The sequence below is a fragment of the Acinonyx jubatus genome, chromosome D4 (assembly GCF_027475565.1).
Source record: "Acinonyx jubatus isolate Ajub_Pintada_27869175 chromosome D4, VMU_Ajub_asm_v1.0, whole genome shotgun sequence".
Lineage (NCBI taxonomy): Eukaryota > Metazoa > Chordata > Mammalia > Carnivora > Felidae > Acinonyx > Acinonyx jubatus.
Window position 1 is genome coordinate 11,398,874 of NC_069391.1, and position 15,672 is coordinate 11,414,545.

General features: G+C 41.1%; 1 protein-coding gene and 1 long non-coding RNA gene across 22 annotated transcripts in view; one reads left to right on the forward strand and one right to left on the reverse strand.

The window, feature by feature from the left end:
• The window catches only part of LOC113592866 (uncharacterized), a 53,407-nt gene extending 53,033 nt beyond the window's left edge, over window positions 1–374 (reverse strand). For all 3 annotated transcript variants that reach the window (XR_008290954.1, XR_003412849.2, XR_008290953.1), the window contains exon 1: window positions 246–374. This is a non-coding gene — a long non-coding RNA (uncharacterized LOC113592866). The remainder of the gene's footprint in view (window positions 1–245) is intronic.
• DENND1A (DENN domain containing 1A) overlaps window positions 1–15,672 on the forward strand; it is a 508,124-nt gene that overhangs the window by 163,260 nt on the left and 329,192 nt on the right. For all 19 annotated transcript variants that reach the window (XR_008290952.1, XM_027035064.1, XM_053204646.1 and 16 more), the window contains one exon: window positions 2,505–2,624. Coding sequence is in view for 18 of the 19 variants with exons in the window: in XM_027035064.1 (XP_026890865.1) it covers window positions 2,505–2,624 (120 nt within the window). In the remaining variant the exon portion in view is untranslated. The remainder of the gene's footprint in view (window positions 1–2,504; window positions 2,625–15,672) is intronic.

Genomic DNA, 15,672 nt, shown 5'->3' on the forward strand with positions numbered 1-15,672 from the left:
ACTTATTCCCAAAACCTCCTTTGGGTTGAGCAGTGGTCTCTCATTGTTATTCCAGGTAAAGAAACTGAGGTGCTTAGAGGTTAAGTAACTTGCTAAATGAAGGCCCCGTTAGCAAGTGATTGAGTTGGGATTTGAACCAAGTAAATGAGTAATGAATCTTTCTTTGAGCCTAGGATGTCGCTAAAAGCATTTTCAGCATTTTTAATGGTGGTGAAAAGATAAATAGGGAAATTAATGACACTCACTTCACAAACCAAGTTGTGTTCATTCTGTGTCCTTTTCCTAAGGATCCCGGGTGTTTTCTTTTCATTCAGTCCTATCAATACCCTTTCCTTCTCAGATGCCTCATTTTAAACATTCTAGAAGTGAAATCGCACCCTGAGTTAAAATAATGAACAGTCACATTTTATATGATCACATAATAGTATGTCACAAAAGCATGACCTTATTTGTAATTTAGAAATCATTGTGACCTGTTGCTTTAAATATTTTAATAATTCAAGTTTTTTTCTCCTCCCCCCAGTGAGGCCCACTTTTCTCTCCAATCACTTTAATTATGTGAGCTAGAATCCTGTTTCTCACACATCTTCAGTTCTCAACCTTGTTAAAATTAATCATATAATCCCCCTTTAAAACATAGTATTAAATCACCATAGTAACACAGTATCCAAGCTTTATTGATAAAACATAACAGCCATAGGAAGGTAGAGTTTGGTGTCCCCTGGACAGCTCTGTAACTTTTATAGAAATGTGTTCCTTCTCCTGGCTTGTGTAAGGTGGAGGGGTAGCATTACTTACACCTGTTTTATTACACGTTGCTTTTAAATTGCCACCTTGTTTTCGCTCACCTTCCTAGTTAAGAAGGGAGAGTGGAAAACTTTCTTTTCTTTCTGAATTATTTTCTTGTACTCTGTAACCACCCTCTAGGGGATGGAATTGTTTCCTTAAACATGACCAGGTAGGGTCCATTGACCCTGTTGTACTGGGATACCTTGAAAGTCTCTTTCATTTTAATTTTCTTGTGTGGTTTGTATAAGGAAGTGTTAGAAATGAAGGCTATCCATATTTGAAAAATTAACTACATATCTTATTCCAAAGACTCAGTAAATCTATCTGCCTTTGGAAGGGGCTTGGTGAATGATTTTTCATTTCTGCTGGCAACTTATAAAATAAATTACAGGCGAGAGCATTGATTTGAATATTTATCAATTTGAGTATATTTTGTAAAATACAATATATGTAAAATACAGTGTAAGTTAATGAGTTAGTTTAATAATTCAGTGTCAAATTCTAAAATATTATGGTAGCATAGATTTGTGTATTAGAACTTGGAATATTTAAGGTTTTAAAAAGGAATCCAAGCTAAGTGGTAAACTGATTTTAAAAAGGGGGTTTTAAAAACATTTTGCAAACGCCAGAAACATTTCTAGATTAATCTGATTAGTAACATGCTTTTTAATCTCTTGAAACATATTTCCTATTTTATGTTTTATGCGTGGCTTGCTGATTTTTGTGTCGATGCAGGAATTTTTGGCTTTTTTTCTTTACTGTTTGTCTTTAAAACCTGTTTCCATTTCTTAGCACCTTGCATTGTTAAGACATTTGGTATTTCTGTCCTGTAACATACATGTTCCTCCCAAACCCCAATGTTGTGAAAGATACAAGAATTCAGGACAGTAGCAACTAACCTTGCCCTCTTGAATTCCACCTCCTCCCCTTGGAAGCTCTGTGAGCATGATTCGCTTACATGCCTATTCCGTACCATAGTTGCCGTTCCTGTAAAATGGGAACATCATCTAAATTCCAGGGTTGTTTGGAGAGTAAATGAGATGGAATATATCAAGTGTCCAGCTTGCTGACTGGCACACAGTAGACGCTTAAGTTCTGTTGCCATTTTGTTTTCTGAACTAGAGGAATGGTCAGGTGAACATCGTTAACAGCAAGCTGGCAGGGTAGGCTTTGGCGTCACAAAGGCCTAGGTTTAAAACCCAGCTTTTTGCAGCTAACCAGCTGGCACCTTAGGCAGTGCTGCCCTAGGCTGTGGCCTTGTCTATAAAATGAGGTTAATAGAATGCTCCTTTCAGGATTCGGTGGAATGATTAACAGGGCTACCTGCCTGAACTCAATCTGTGGAAGGCATGGGAGCTCCAATGAGGTGATGAGGCGGTCACTATGTATAAAATGAGGTTAATAGGATGTATCTTCAGGATTTGATGAGATGATTAACAGGGTTACCTGCCTGAACTCCGTAAATGGAAGGTTTGGTAGCTACTTTGGTAGTGAGGTGGTCACTAGAATGGGCTGCTTGCGATCTTTTTTGTTTGTTTGTTTGTTTTTTACTAGCTCACAGTCTGTTCCCTTCAATTGTGTACATTTTGAGTTCATTTGTAAAGAGTTTCACTGAGAAAGGAAATGTTACAGGTTCAACGACTTGTCGTGATTAGATACTTTCTCAAGAAACTCACTGCACATTCGTTTTTCCCTTTGTTCTGTCTTTGCCGCAGCCTCACAGTTAGCCAAGTTGGCCAGAACTTCACGTTCGTGCTCACTGACATTGACAGCAAACAGAGATTCGGGTTCTGCCGCTTATCTTCAGGGGCGAAGAGCTGCTTCTGTATCTTAAGGTAAGGGAGAGTGGCTTTGGCTCTTGGCTACTTCCGTGAAACAATGTCAGCCTCCACGTTGTTCCTCTGCAATTAAATTTTCCAGCTGTTCTCCTTATTTTCCTATCTGTTTCCCACAAGTCACTGCATTCGGGGAGAAGGACTCCACAGCGTTGTTCTTGCACTCTAAGTTCTGCAGATAATTGTATTTATTTATTTGCATCACGTCCCTTGGGTGGGAAAGGGATCATGGCTTCTGTGGAGTTTGTGGAAGCTGGGGAGTCAGCATGGCTTCGGTTTGTCCCGCTGTTATCTGGAGCTGTCAGAAATTCGCCTGTTAGGCTTTCCCTTGGACATTTTGTGTATGTAAGATTATTAATAAAGTATGTGTCTGCAGCTCAGGACGTCTTGCAGACACTGATTGTGTCCTCCTCAAAGTAACACCCTTGCCCTCTCTGGGTCAGTGAGGGAGTAACTGTTTCCCCAACTGGGCTACTTCTCTAGAGGTTTGAAAAAAGTATGGGATCCTGGAAGAAGGCTTCTTTAGGTCTTCCAAACCCCTTTGTACACCAGAACCACACTTGGCCTAATGCTCTGTTTCCTCCTGCCAGAGGGCCAAGGTGTGTTCCGAGGAGGCGAGGAGGGGGAGGATGTGTGGAAATCCGATTTTGGAGCTGCTGGCTCTGTGGGCTCCTGCTGGGCGCCTCCTAAGGGGGAAGTAAAGGCATCCCACACACTCTCCTCTCCATCTGCCTCGGTTAAGTAGGTGTCAGAGGGGCCTGCCTCCTGTCTCTCTCTGCTCGTGTGGAGCAGCCCCGGGCAGGACAGCAGGGAGGCGCCCCTGACAAAACCCGGGTCCCCAGTCTTGGGCTTGTGCCCAGGGATAAAAGGCCAGACTCTATGAATTCCAGAAAGAGTGGTTCTCTGGTACATTAGTTTTTGCACTTTCTTCCTCTCCTCACCAAGAAAAGACCTCCCATCCCAGCCCCCCAAACACATACACACTCCTACCATAGGAGAAAGAGGGGCTGACTTTTGAAGTACCTTTGCTCAATAACTGTCAGTCTGGTTTACATTTCTCCGCACAAATGTTGTTATTGTTGTTGTTAATCAGCAAAGTCAGCTCTCTTCTTCACCAAGCATAAGGTCTGTAATTCGGCCCTAGAGGGCAACCGCTGGAAAGACCACGGGAAGGAGGTACAATGCGGATGCTCTGTGAGATTAAATGTGTGTAACTGCTCTCAAGCTGGCTCAGGAGCCCAGGCCCAAGGGTTACCCACTTGGAGCATTAGCGTCTGATGTAAATGATGATTTACATTTTGATTCAGCAATGTTGGATTATTTTTTTCTTTTTAAACAAAGTTTTCTCTTCCATTTTGCCTAACGTTGCATTTTAGACTTGGCTAGGGCGCTGATATTTATGTAGTCATTTAGAGGAGATGGGGGTTTAAGACAAGTTCTTAAAGTTTTGCAGAAAGGCTTTTTTGTTGTTGTTTTTTGTTTTTGCATAATGTTTTGGTTTACGATGTTTCTTCCTTTCAAAGCTGGGATGTGCATGTTTGGGGGGCTTGGTGGGACTCTGAACTGGCACTATCTCGTTCACTCAAGAAATTTCTGAGAGTGGAAAACTGTTGATGTAAAAACATCAACAGTGTGTATTTGACTTTGTGTGTCTGTGCGTAGGGTCATGGATGGCATGCTTACAAGAAGCTGGTTGATTAGCCTTCATGCTGCCATCATTTAGAATGAAAAAAAAAGCAGCAATTGGACTGTTTTCTCTCTGTTATCCCAGCTTGGAACTGTGGGAAGAATTTGGTGGGTTAATTCATTCATTTGTTCGTCAGCCCTTACTTGAGTGCCTACTATTAGCTGGTCCCTGCCCTAGAGGAGTTCCCAGAACAAACGGGAGAAGTATGATCATGCTGTAGTATGCTATATATAAAGCATAGGACGGTTCTGCGGCACAATGTCTCCTTACTATTGATGTTCTAGGGCCAGAGGATAGTGATTGTGGTTAAAAATAGAGTCCAGATGAAGTCTGGGACACACGTTTCACGGGTATTCAGCATGGCGGGCGGAAAGCTCATTTCCCTTGCCCAGGTTGTACATATGCAAAAAGCATGCACAGGGCCACTTCCCCCTGTGGCCTTCGTTTGGGAACATTGCTGAATTGAGACTGGCATTTGAATGGAAGGGTCTGCTGTTCACCTTGGGTGACCAGTTGGCAGCATGTTCAGTGGAGAGTGGAGAGGTCTGCCGGGAGAATGCAGGTGCGATTTAGGCCTAGGTTCTATTATTAGCATTTTCAGTCTCCTTGCCTTTTCGAGATGCTTCATCTCCTTGCTTTTTTTTCAGATGCTTTTCCTTTATTATTATTATTATTTTTTAATGTAATTTATTGTCAAATTGGCTAACATACAGTGTGTAAAGTGTGCTCTTGGTTTCTGGGGTAGGTTCCCGTGGTTCAGTCACTTCCATATAACACCCAGTGCTCATCCCAACAAGTGCCGTCCTCAATGCCCATCACCCATTTTCCCTTCTCCCCCAGCCCTCCATCCACCCTCAGTTTGTTCTCTGTATCTAAGAGGCTTTTATGTTTTGCCTCCCTCCCTCTAACTATTTTTTCCCCTTCCTCTCCCCCATGATCTTCTCTTAAGTTTCTCAAGATCCACATATAAGTGAAAACATATACCTGTCCTCCTCTGACTGACTTATTTCACTTAGCATAACAGTCTCCAGTTCCATCCACGTTGCTACAAAAGACCATATTTCATTCTTTCTCATTGCCATGTAGTATTCCATTGTATATATAAACCACATCTTCTTTACCTTTTCATCAGTTGATGGACATTTGGGCTCTTTCCATAATTCGGCCACTGTTGAAAGCGCTGCTATAAACATTGGGGTACAAGTGCCCCTATGTATCAGCGCTCCTGTATCCTTGGATAAATTCCTAGCAGTGCAATTGCTGGGTCATAGGGTAGTTGTATTTTTAACTTTTTGAGGAACCTCCACACTGTTTTCCAGAGAGGCTGCCCCAGTTTTCATTCCCACCAACAGTGCAAGAGGGTTCCTGTTTTTCCACATCCTCATCAGCCATAGATGCTTTCCCTTTAGTTCACCAGTGCCTTGAGGTCCAGTGTCTGTTCGCAGTGTGCCCGGTGCTCTAGCTCGTGTGCTCATGAGCCACCTCTACTTGTGCTCTCCATTTCTTCTCATGGTGGGGAGGGCTGGGTAGCTCCCAGTGATTGTGTCTTGTGCAGACATAGTCTCCACTGTTCTAGGATTTGGCTTCTTAGGATCGCTCCCTCTCTGACTGCTCTCCCAAGCTCATGCGCTTCCTGGCCTATATGAGTCTCTGGGCCTTTCTGCTTTCACACCTTTATCCATCCACCCACAGCAGCCCTTTCCAGGCAGAAGTAATCATCCTCACCTCTGGGGGCACCTAGCATGCTTTGCATACTTCAGTTACATGCTCATAAGCCTGGATCATCCTTTTACCTCTTCCTCCTCTTCCTCTAAAATGAACTCATTAAGGGTAAAGATAGTGTCTTAAGCAACTTTGTATCTCCAGCACTTAGTGCAGTCCTTGGCCAACATACTGTGTGCATGGCCTTCAGACATGGAGATGTATTCCAGTTGAATGCAAGAATAGGACACTGAAGGCTCTGAGTGACAGGACAGGCCTCATGGGACACCAGTTCAAGAGAAAGTGTGAAATACAGTAGTAGAGAGATGTGGTTCATACTCCCAGACTTATTTCTGTTAGTTACAAGAGGTACTCTTGAATCTCACTGTGGAGATCTAGTGTTGAATGACAGGCATTGTGTCCATAAAGTCCGTAAAGGACTAGGCCATCAGTATTAGAAACTTTAAACTTAATTTCACAATGAAAGGTTCTTAGAGACCTGTCATACAATATAAGTTATTGGGTCCATTGTTAGAAGTGTTGTCTGTTCCTTCCCCCTAGAATATAAGCTCCATGAAGCCTGGGAATTTTTATCTGTTTTGTTCCCAAATATACCCAACGTATAGAGTAATGGCTATGCATAGTAGGCACTTAGTAATACTTGTTTCATGAAGGAAAGAATTCCTGATGAATAAGCCCTGTGTTTATTTTTAACACAGGTTTAATTCTGTCACCAGCTAACCTTGACAGAAATGTAGTTGTGCTAGGGTATGAACAAGTCTCATTAACACAAATACCATGGTTTGTAAAGTTCAAATGCATTATTTTGTCCCACGGTTGACTAGTTCTTTATATTTAGGCATTTTACTTTTCCTTGAGATTCGCCATAATATTATTTAACTATTTGCTGGATGGTAGTCAATACTGGATTAAAAGCACAGCTGGGGATGGGGGTACCTGGGTGGCTCCGTCGGTTAAGCATCTGACTTTGGCTCAGGTCATGATCTCATGGCTCGTGAGTTTGAGCCCTGCATTGGGCTCTGTGCTGACAGCTCAGAGCCTGGAGCCTGTTTCGGATTGTGTCTCCCTCTCTCTCTGTCCCTCCCTTGCTCCCCCTCTGTCTCTCTGTCACTCTCTCTCTCTTTGTCTCTCTCTCAAAAATAAACATTAAAAGAATTAAAAAAGCACAGCTAGAGAGCAATAGATATGGGTAAGTTCGTCCTTCTTCATTATAAACCCAGGAATGTGAGACAGAATTAGCATTTTCAGGTAGCACCAGCTGAGTCTGTTATGGTATAAGCATTTACCTCTGAAATCCTTCAAGTATCATAAAGTGACCTAGAACCATACTTTTTTCATGACTTCCGACTTGTCCAAATGGCACATGTTTCATCAAGGCTAAAACTGTAATGAAATATGTTATTTATAGCCAACTTCTGGTTGTGGAGAAACAGAAGGAGCATAAGAGTTCAAAGCCAAAACTGTGTTGTTTGTGGGTGTGGATTATGGGAGATATGTCACATAATAATTAAATTTTTTACTTTTTATAAAGGAGCTTTTTAAATTTTTTTCGAATCTTTATTTATTTTTGAGAGAGAGACCGAGTGCAAGTGGGGGAGGAACAGAGGGAGAGGGAGACATAGAATCCAAATCAGGCTCCAGGCTCCAAGCTGTCAGCACAGAGCCTGACTTGAGGCTTGAACTCATGAACCGTGAGATTGTGACCTGAGCTGAAGCTGGTCGCTTAACCAACTGAGCCACCCAGAAGCCCCAAAAGGAGCTTTTTAACAAAAATTTTTTATTTAATTAATTATTTTTTAATTTACATCCAAGTTAGTTACCATATAGTGCAACAATGATTTCAGGAGTAGATTCCTTAATGCCCCTTACCTGTTTAGCCCATCCCCCCTCCCACCACCCCTCCAGTAACCTTCTGTTTGTTCTCCATATTTAAGAGTCTCTTATGTTTTTGTCCCCCTTCCTGTTTTTATATTATTTTTGCTTCCCTTCCCTTATGTTCATCTGTTTTGTATCTTAAAGTCCTCATATGAGTGAAGTCATATGCTATTTGTCTTTCTCTGACTAATTTCGCTTAGCATAATACCCTCTAGTTCCATCCATGTAGTTGCAAATGACAGGATTTCATTCTTGTTGATTGTTGAGTAATACTGTATTGTATATATATATACCACATCTTCTTTATCCATTCGTCCATCGATGGACATTTGGGCTCTTTCCATCCTTTGGCTATTGTCGATAGTGCTGCTATAAACATGGGGGTGCATGTGCCCCTTCGAAACAACATACCTGTATCCCTTGGATAAATACCTAGTAGTGCAATTGCTGGGTCGTAGGGTAGTTCTATTTTTAATTTTTTGAGGAACCTCCATACTGTTTTCCAGAGTGGCTGCACCAGCTTGCATTCCCACCAACAATGCAAAAGAGATCCTCTTTCTCCACATCCTCGCCAACATCTGTTGTTGCCTGAGTTGTTAATGTTAGCCATTTCGACAGGGGTGAGGTGGTATCTCATTGCGGTTTTGATTTGTATTTTCCTGATGATGAGTGATATTGAGCATCTTTTCATGTGTCGCTTGGCCATCTGGATGTCTTCTTTGGAGAAGTGTCTATTCATGTCTTTTGCCCATTTCTTCACTGGATTATTTGCTTTCTGCGTGTTGAGTTTAATAAGTTCTTTATAGATTTTGGATACTAACCCTTTATCTGATATTTCCTTTGCAAGTATCTTCTCCCATTCTGTCAGTTGCCTTTTAGTTTTGCTGTTTGTTTCCTTTGCTGTGCAGAAGCCTTTTATTTTGATGAGTTTATTTTTGCTTTTGTTTCCCTTGCCTCTGGAGGCATGTTGAGTAAGAAGTTGCTGCGGCCGAGGTCAAAGAGGTTTTTGCCTGCTTTCTCCTCGAGGCTTTTGATGGCTTCCTGTCTTACATTTAGGTCTTTCATCCATTTTGAGTTTATTTTTGTATATGGTGTAAGAAAGTGGTCCAGGTTCATATTTGTGTTCTACAATTTTCTTATGTGTGGGAATCTTATTTAAGCTCTTGAGAAAGTTTGAGTAGCTTTTTTTTTTTTTTTTAATGTTTGTTTATTTTTGAGAGAGACAGAGACAGAGCCAGTGGAGGAGGGACAGAGAGAGAGGGAGACACAGAATCCAAAGCAGGCTCTAGGCTCTGAGCTGTTATCACAGAGCCTGACGTGGGGCTTGAACCCATGAACTATAAGATCATGACCTGAGCCAAAGTTGGGCATTTAACAGACTGAGCCACCCAGACGCCCCTGAGTAACTGCCTTAGTACCTATATCAAACTGTTCAGTCCCTATTATACATTTTGGGAAGAAATAACTTGTTTCATCAAGACAGGATCTAAATTTTTTTTTTAGTTTAACATGTAAGATTTTTCTTCAATTAATGAGTATTTTAGTAGGTAGTATAAACCAGGAGTGAACAATGTGTAACACTTGGTCTTTGGCTTTTTATTCACTTCAAGTTCCCTTGATACAGAGGTAAAGATCTCTCCCCAGTTCTCTGTAAGAACCTTTCAGATATCATGTTCATATATCATTCAAGATTTTGATGAGCTGAACTCTTAAAGTTGGTCTTACAAACTGAAAACAATATATACTTTTGGTCCTTTACCAAATTTAAAACTTAATATGCTTCTGGGTGCACCGTTCCCAGACCACCTCTGATTTTGTTACTTCCCCTCCTGTTTCGGTTCGGCTACGCTTACTGTCCTAGGAGCCACTAAGTCTTTGGGAAGGGACTATGTAAACAAGGAAAATATGATGTGATAAGTGCTATTTAAATCAAAAATATGTATGTGCGAGGTTCTTTGGGGTCACTGATTAGGCAGTGCCCATCTCTGGCTTGGAATCAGAGAAAGTGTTGCTGACAGTTTCCAGTTAAACTAGGTCTTACAGGATCACTGGGGGTTGGTCTGGAGGAGAATTGGAGAAGAGCTTTCTAGGCAGTGAGAACTGACATGTAAGGCCCAGAGAAATGAAGGATATAGCAAGATGGAATACTGATGTGATGGTAGGGGATGATACCATAAATGTCTTGGGGCCAGGTTGGGAAAGCCCTTGTGGGACATGCTCAAGAATTTGGATTTACCCCATAGCAAATGGAGCATGCTCAGATGATAGGGCAGGCGTTAGAAATATGGATGTTTATAGACCAAAAGGAAAGTGGCTTTTTATACATGTAACTGGTATTTACACATGCTTGGGATTTTCTGGATAGTGTTAGAAGGGTTGCTGCACATCACCTTGGGGGTAGCACTCTGATTTAGATGAGAAGTTTTAAGCCTCAACTTTAGTTGTTTGTTTGTTTTAAACTATAACAACGAAATACATTTCTGGGACCTTGCTGGGGAATTACTGTCCTTTCCATGCAGATTGGCATATGGGCTTGTGTTTCAACATTAATTGTGTTAAGTGATAACCCATCTTCCTTATGGAATACTTTCTGACTTAATGGCAGGAACAACTATTGCGTCCTTTTTCATCTGAATTGTACTCATTTCTACTATAAACACAGAAGAGCTCAGTTTTCACAGAGAAAAAAGAAGCTAGAAGTAATAAAATAGTGTGGTTTTAAGAACTTTGGTTTCTCCCCCTAACTGTTCTAGTGTTTTTAAAACAAGACATATAGTTCAGGAGAAAAATCAAAGGACTCTTTCCTTAAGCAGGTGCGGTGGCAGAGCCCTTTTGGATGGATTGTGTGTTAGCTGCTTTGGTTTAAAATAAGTGTATGGGGGGTGGGGAAGGGAGTCGGGAAGGAAGGCAGTGGGGACGGCTCCCAGATTTTTACCTTGAAAGCAGGTGCTGCTGAAATATTCCAGAAACAGATGGAATCTCCTATTCTTGTTTTAAGCTATTTATGGTTGTCTCGCCTGAGGGTACCCTGCTATACAAAACTACACAGCCTGATGTTTGAGGGCAGTTTGGGCATCAAAGCTGGGGCCCCTCTGGGAGAAATCAGCCTTTCTTCCCAATGCCTTAAATACCATTTGGGAAACCTGGATCTTTCATACTATTTAACAGAGAACTTTCCTCTGCTTTTCAAGTGTTTCCATCTCTCTGGAGCTGTTTGATTTCTTCTTAATTTCTCCCCCTTAAAAGTATGGTAGGGTACAGTGTTGTCTTCTGAATGGTCAGCTGGGAGAAGACCCAGTTGCTATGGCAGATTATAATTCCACCCGTTGTGGATCTGTCAGGAATTGAACCCATGGCTTGGGTCCTGTGAAGGCTCTGGTTTAGTAGCCTCAGGACCCTTTCTGACATCTTCAGTATTTTGAAAGGCCTGCACGGGGAATGTGTTCATCAGGACATCATTTTGTGGGATGTGATAACTTTTTTTTTTTCTTAATTAAAAAAAATGTACTGGTTGGGGAATGTTGCACATTTTATTGCCACACAGATGCCTCCATGCTTAGAAACGTATAATCCTCTGGGGAGCCACAATTCAACAATAGTAACAAGCTGTACAGTTTTAAAAAAAGTCACCTTTGAAGAGAAGAAAGGGACATAAACGAAACTGCTCTTACTGTCCAAGCAGAGCCTGCTGTTTGAGGGCTGGGAAGCTGGGCAGTTGGAAGGACAGGTGTATCTTCTCTAGCAGCGGCCAGCCTCAGGGCTGTCCACTGTAGGAGGAAGCTTCTTTTCTCCTCCTGGTCCTTTTCAAAGGACCCCAGCCTGGCTCAGCCTTCCCTCAAGCAACCTGAGCCCAGCATTGTGGGTATTTGAAATTTCAAGACTTTGGCTACAAGAAATTTCTCCTTTTGGGACTGAATGAGTTGGAAATGACAAGAGACACGGTATTTTGTTGATCTGTTCTGAATTTTTTTTTTTAACGTTTATTTATTTTTGAGACAGAGACAGAGCATGAACGCGGGAGGGTCAGAGAGAGGGAGACACAGAATCTGAAACAGGCTCCAGGCTCTGAGCTGTCAGCACAGAGCCCGACGCGGGGCTCGAACTCACGGACCTCGAGATCATGACCTGAGCCGAAGTCGGCCGCTTAACCGGCTGAGCCACCCAGGCGCCCCTTGTTGATCTGTTTTGAAAGCAGAACATTTCCTTGTCTTAATGATCACAAAGCTTACCATAGGGCAGCAAGTGAAACCACCCTAAGTAGGAACTCCAGGAGTGCACTTTGGTTCTTTCCTTAGTTTCCCCCATATGTCACTCATCTTGCCACCTCCACCAGCTACTGCTGACGGTTAGTGTTGTTATACCATTTCGTAGATGGATAGACTAAGTCAGGAGAACTCATTACAGAGGATTTGGAAAGGAGCAGGGGTGGGGGTGGGAATGATCATTTGTTAGCATTTATTTAATAAGGCAGGTGGCTTATATAATTCTCATTCTTATTGCAACTTGATGAAATTATGTCCATTATAGAGAAGTAGGGATTGAGACCGAAAGAGTTGCCGTGTGACTTGGCCAAGATCTCACCAGGAAGGAGTAAGTGAGGGAATTTGGTTTGGAACCCAGAATCCAACCCAAAGCTCATGCGCTCAACAGCTTTGGGCTTATTTCTCATAACTTCCTTTTGGCTCTGATTCAAAGTTTCAAATTTTATTTTCTTGCCACCAGAGCAACCATTATGAGTTTCAAAAGTTTTTTTGTCTGTGTATATTTAGTTAAAAGAGCCATGATGGGTAGTTTGCCGCCACTCCAGGATTTCAGAGGTGAGCTTGCAAAAATCAGTATACTACATACAGCCCACCCTCATTTTATAAATAATGAAACTGAGACCTGAAGAGAGATTGTTGTGCCAAGTTCTTTAGCTGGCTAATAGCAATCTTTTGCCCCCCACTCCCACTCCAGTCCAGAGTTTGTCCAGGATATGGCAATGATTCTTCCAACTCAGGAGAATAAGGCCAAGGCCACCTGGACCTAAAGTTTTTTTAAGACTCCGTAACCTCCAGTTAGCATCAAGGAGTCACGTTGCCTTTTGGCCAGCATCATTGCAGTCTATGTGAACAATCCAACCATATGATTATAGAGTAAAGAAAATGATCCGCTCTGTTTAAATCTGATGCAAAGTCTGTTTGAATGGAAAACCAGTAAAACTGAGCCTGCCTTCTGAAAGAAAGAGTCTTAAGAATTCCACATGAGGGACTCTTTTTGGGAGTTGGAAAACATTCTATAGGAGAAGCCAATTGATGCTTTTTGGTGGAGTTTGAGTGTCAGCAATTTTTTTGGACCCCCACCCCCAACCCCCTCCCCTTGCAAGCACACCACTTTCCTATAACAGCAACAACAAGCAGAAGGCATTTATTTGAGCCTTATCTTTGCTTTTCACTGGGCAGGAAGTGGAAAGGAAAATAACTCAATATGCTTCACACCTAAAATTGCCCTTTGGATCTAAGCTGCACTCTTATTTTAAGAGCAAGTTAGATTTGTGAATACAAAGAGGAGTCTGAATTTAGGTTGTCTGGCCCTTCCAGTGATCAGTTTAGAAGCAGTGGGAAGCCTAGCATTTGTCCCTCGTGGAGAAGCTCCAGAAGACTGAGATAATTGTGTACCTCTTTATATCATGTCAAACAGAAAAATCATTGTGCCATCTAAAGTTTGAAGATGCCACAATTCTCGTAATCACTTATGAGCCATTGATTTTTAGGATGTTGTTTTATGAGACTGTGAAGATATACTTCCTCATTAGAGGAATTTAGAAAACCTTACAGAAGAGAAGGAGTTTATCATCCCATGACTCTAATAGTGACTAGAGGTGTTTTGTTCCTTGCATGGGATCATGCTGTAGGTGGAGCTTTGTACCTAGCCTTTTCACTTAGTATATTGTAAGCATCTTTGCATATCGTTAAATGTTCTTTCCTGGGAATGTTTTTGACTGTGTACTTTGTGTGAGGCTGATTTACAAGGGAAGAAAGCTCTTAGTAAAATCTGAGAAAGTATTTTTTGTCAAGACTTATGTTCTTTTAAAAAATGCATTTGCTGTAGTGAATTTGTCATTGCGCTAATTACTTTGGTAATTCCGTAAAAACAACCCAAACAACCCAAAAGCCCTCAACTACTTTTTGCCTTCACATGTGAGATATTACCAGATTCTCGATAGGGAAGATAGTTCTTAGCTTCTGAAAACAATGAACATAAAAGTATGGAAATAGTGTCAAAGTGTTCATTAAATCAGGTGGTAAATAATGTACTTAGTTTACTTTTCCTTTCCATATTTCACTTTGTACATTTACGTCTTTAATCCTTTTCATCAGTATGAGTTGTTTTGTGAATGGCAAAAACAGTAATGTGGCATAAAGGGAATACTTTTAAAGTTAGATAGCAACACATTCTGAATGAGAACTAATTACACATATCTCAAGACTTTATGTAAAACTGTACGGAAGTTTTAAACATTGTAGGCAAAATTAAGTTCTGCATTCTAGTATGCAGTGGAAATTGCCTAGATTTTTATTTCCTAGACATGGGTCATGAAACTATTGGCAATCTTCAGTACAGCCAAGGTCAGTTGCCCTTTAACTCAGTTCACAGGTGTTAGGCTGCTACTCTGGAGCTTTTTAATCCCTTATCTATAACACAAAGCAATATTTATTATAAAATTAATTCTGAGAGGCATCGTTTAGGGTTTCTAATCCATTCTATTTCAGATGCCTTTGAAGTAAAGTGGGTGGAGCTTTGTATGTGGGGTTAATTGTCCCATTGTTCATTTATTCAGTCTGGTATTTTAACTAGCTCTTTATTTGTATTAATGAGCCCAAAATGCGGCAAAAAAATCCTTGGCTCTAAAAAACTTGAGATTAAAAAAAAAAACCTTATTTAAAAAGTGTGATGGAAAACGGAGTTGGGTGAAATTTAGTGCCCTGTACTTTTTTGCCTGAGCTCTTAATGACTGGTTTCCTTTTTTTTCTTTTTTTAAAATATAGTCCCATAGGAAAGCAAGAAGTCTTTGGGGGAATAAAAAGCAAAAAACAAAAAGCCACTGCAAGCAAAAACAACTCCAAGCCCAAAGACTCTAGGAAAGTATGTTTCCTAGTGTCTAGTTAGGATTCTGCTAAGTTCTGCTAAGTTAGGATTTTTATGGTCCCCTCTGCTTAAAAAAAAAAAAATGAATTTTGGATACCAATTTTAGAGAAATTTTTAGTTTGTACTTTCTCCTTTTTATTAGTATAAGAGAGTATACTAGAGGCGCCTGTGTGGCTCAATCTGTTAAGCGTCTGACTTCAGCTCAGGTCATGATCTTGCGGTTTGTGGGTTCAAGCCCTGCATTGGGTTCTGCACTGACAGCTCGGAGCCTGGACCCTGCTTCAGATTCTGTGTCTCCCTCTCTCTCTGTTCCTCTGTTGCTTGTGCTTTGTCTCTCAAAAATAAATAAACATTAAAAAAAATTAAAAAGAAAGTATACCAAATGTTGATCATCCTCATTAAAGATAACCAATGTTTCCTGACCACTGGAGACTATACTTGTTTTGTTTTTTTTTGTTTTTGTTTTTGTTTTTTTTACTATTCACTAATATTTCCCAGTTATATATATCTCCAAGTATTATAATTTTAGATCTTTTTATTTGAAGAGGTAGTTTAACTTTCATATGGTGGAGCTCCTCCCTGAACTTGTCCTTTCCTTGATTTCAGTCCCTGTGTTGTGATAGAAAACACTTGCGC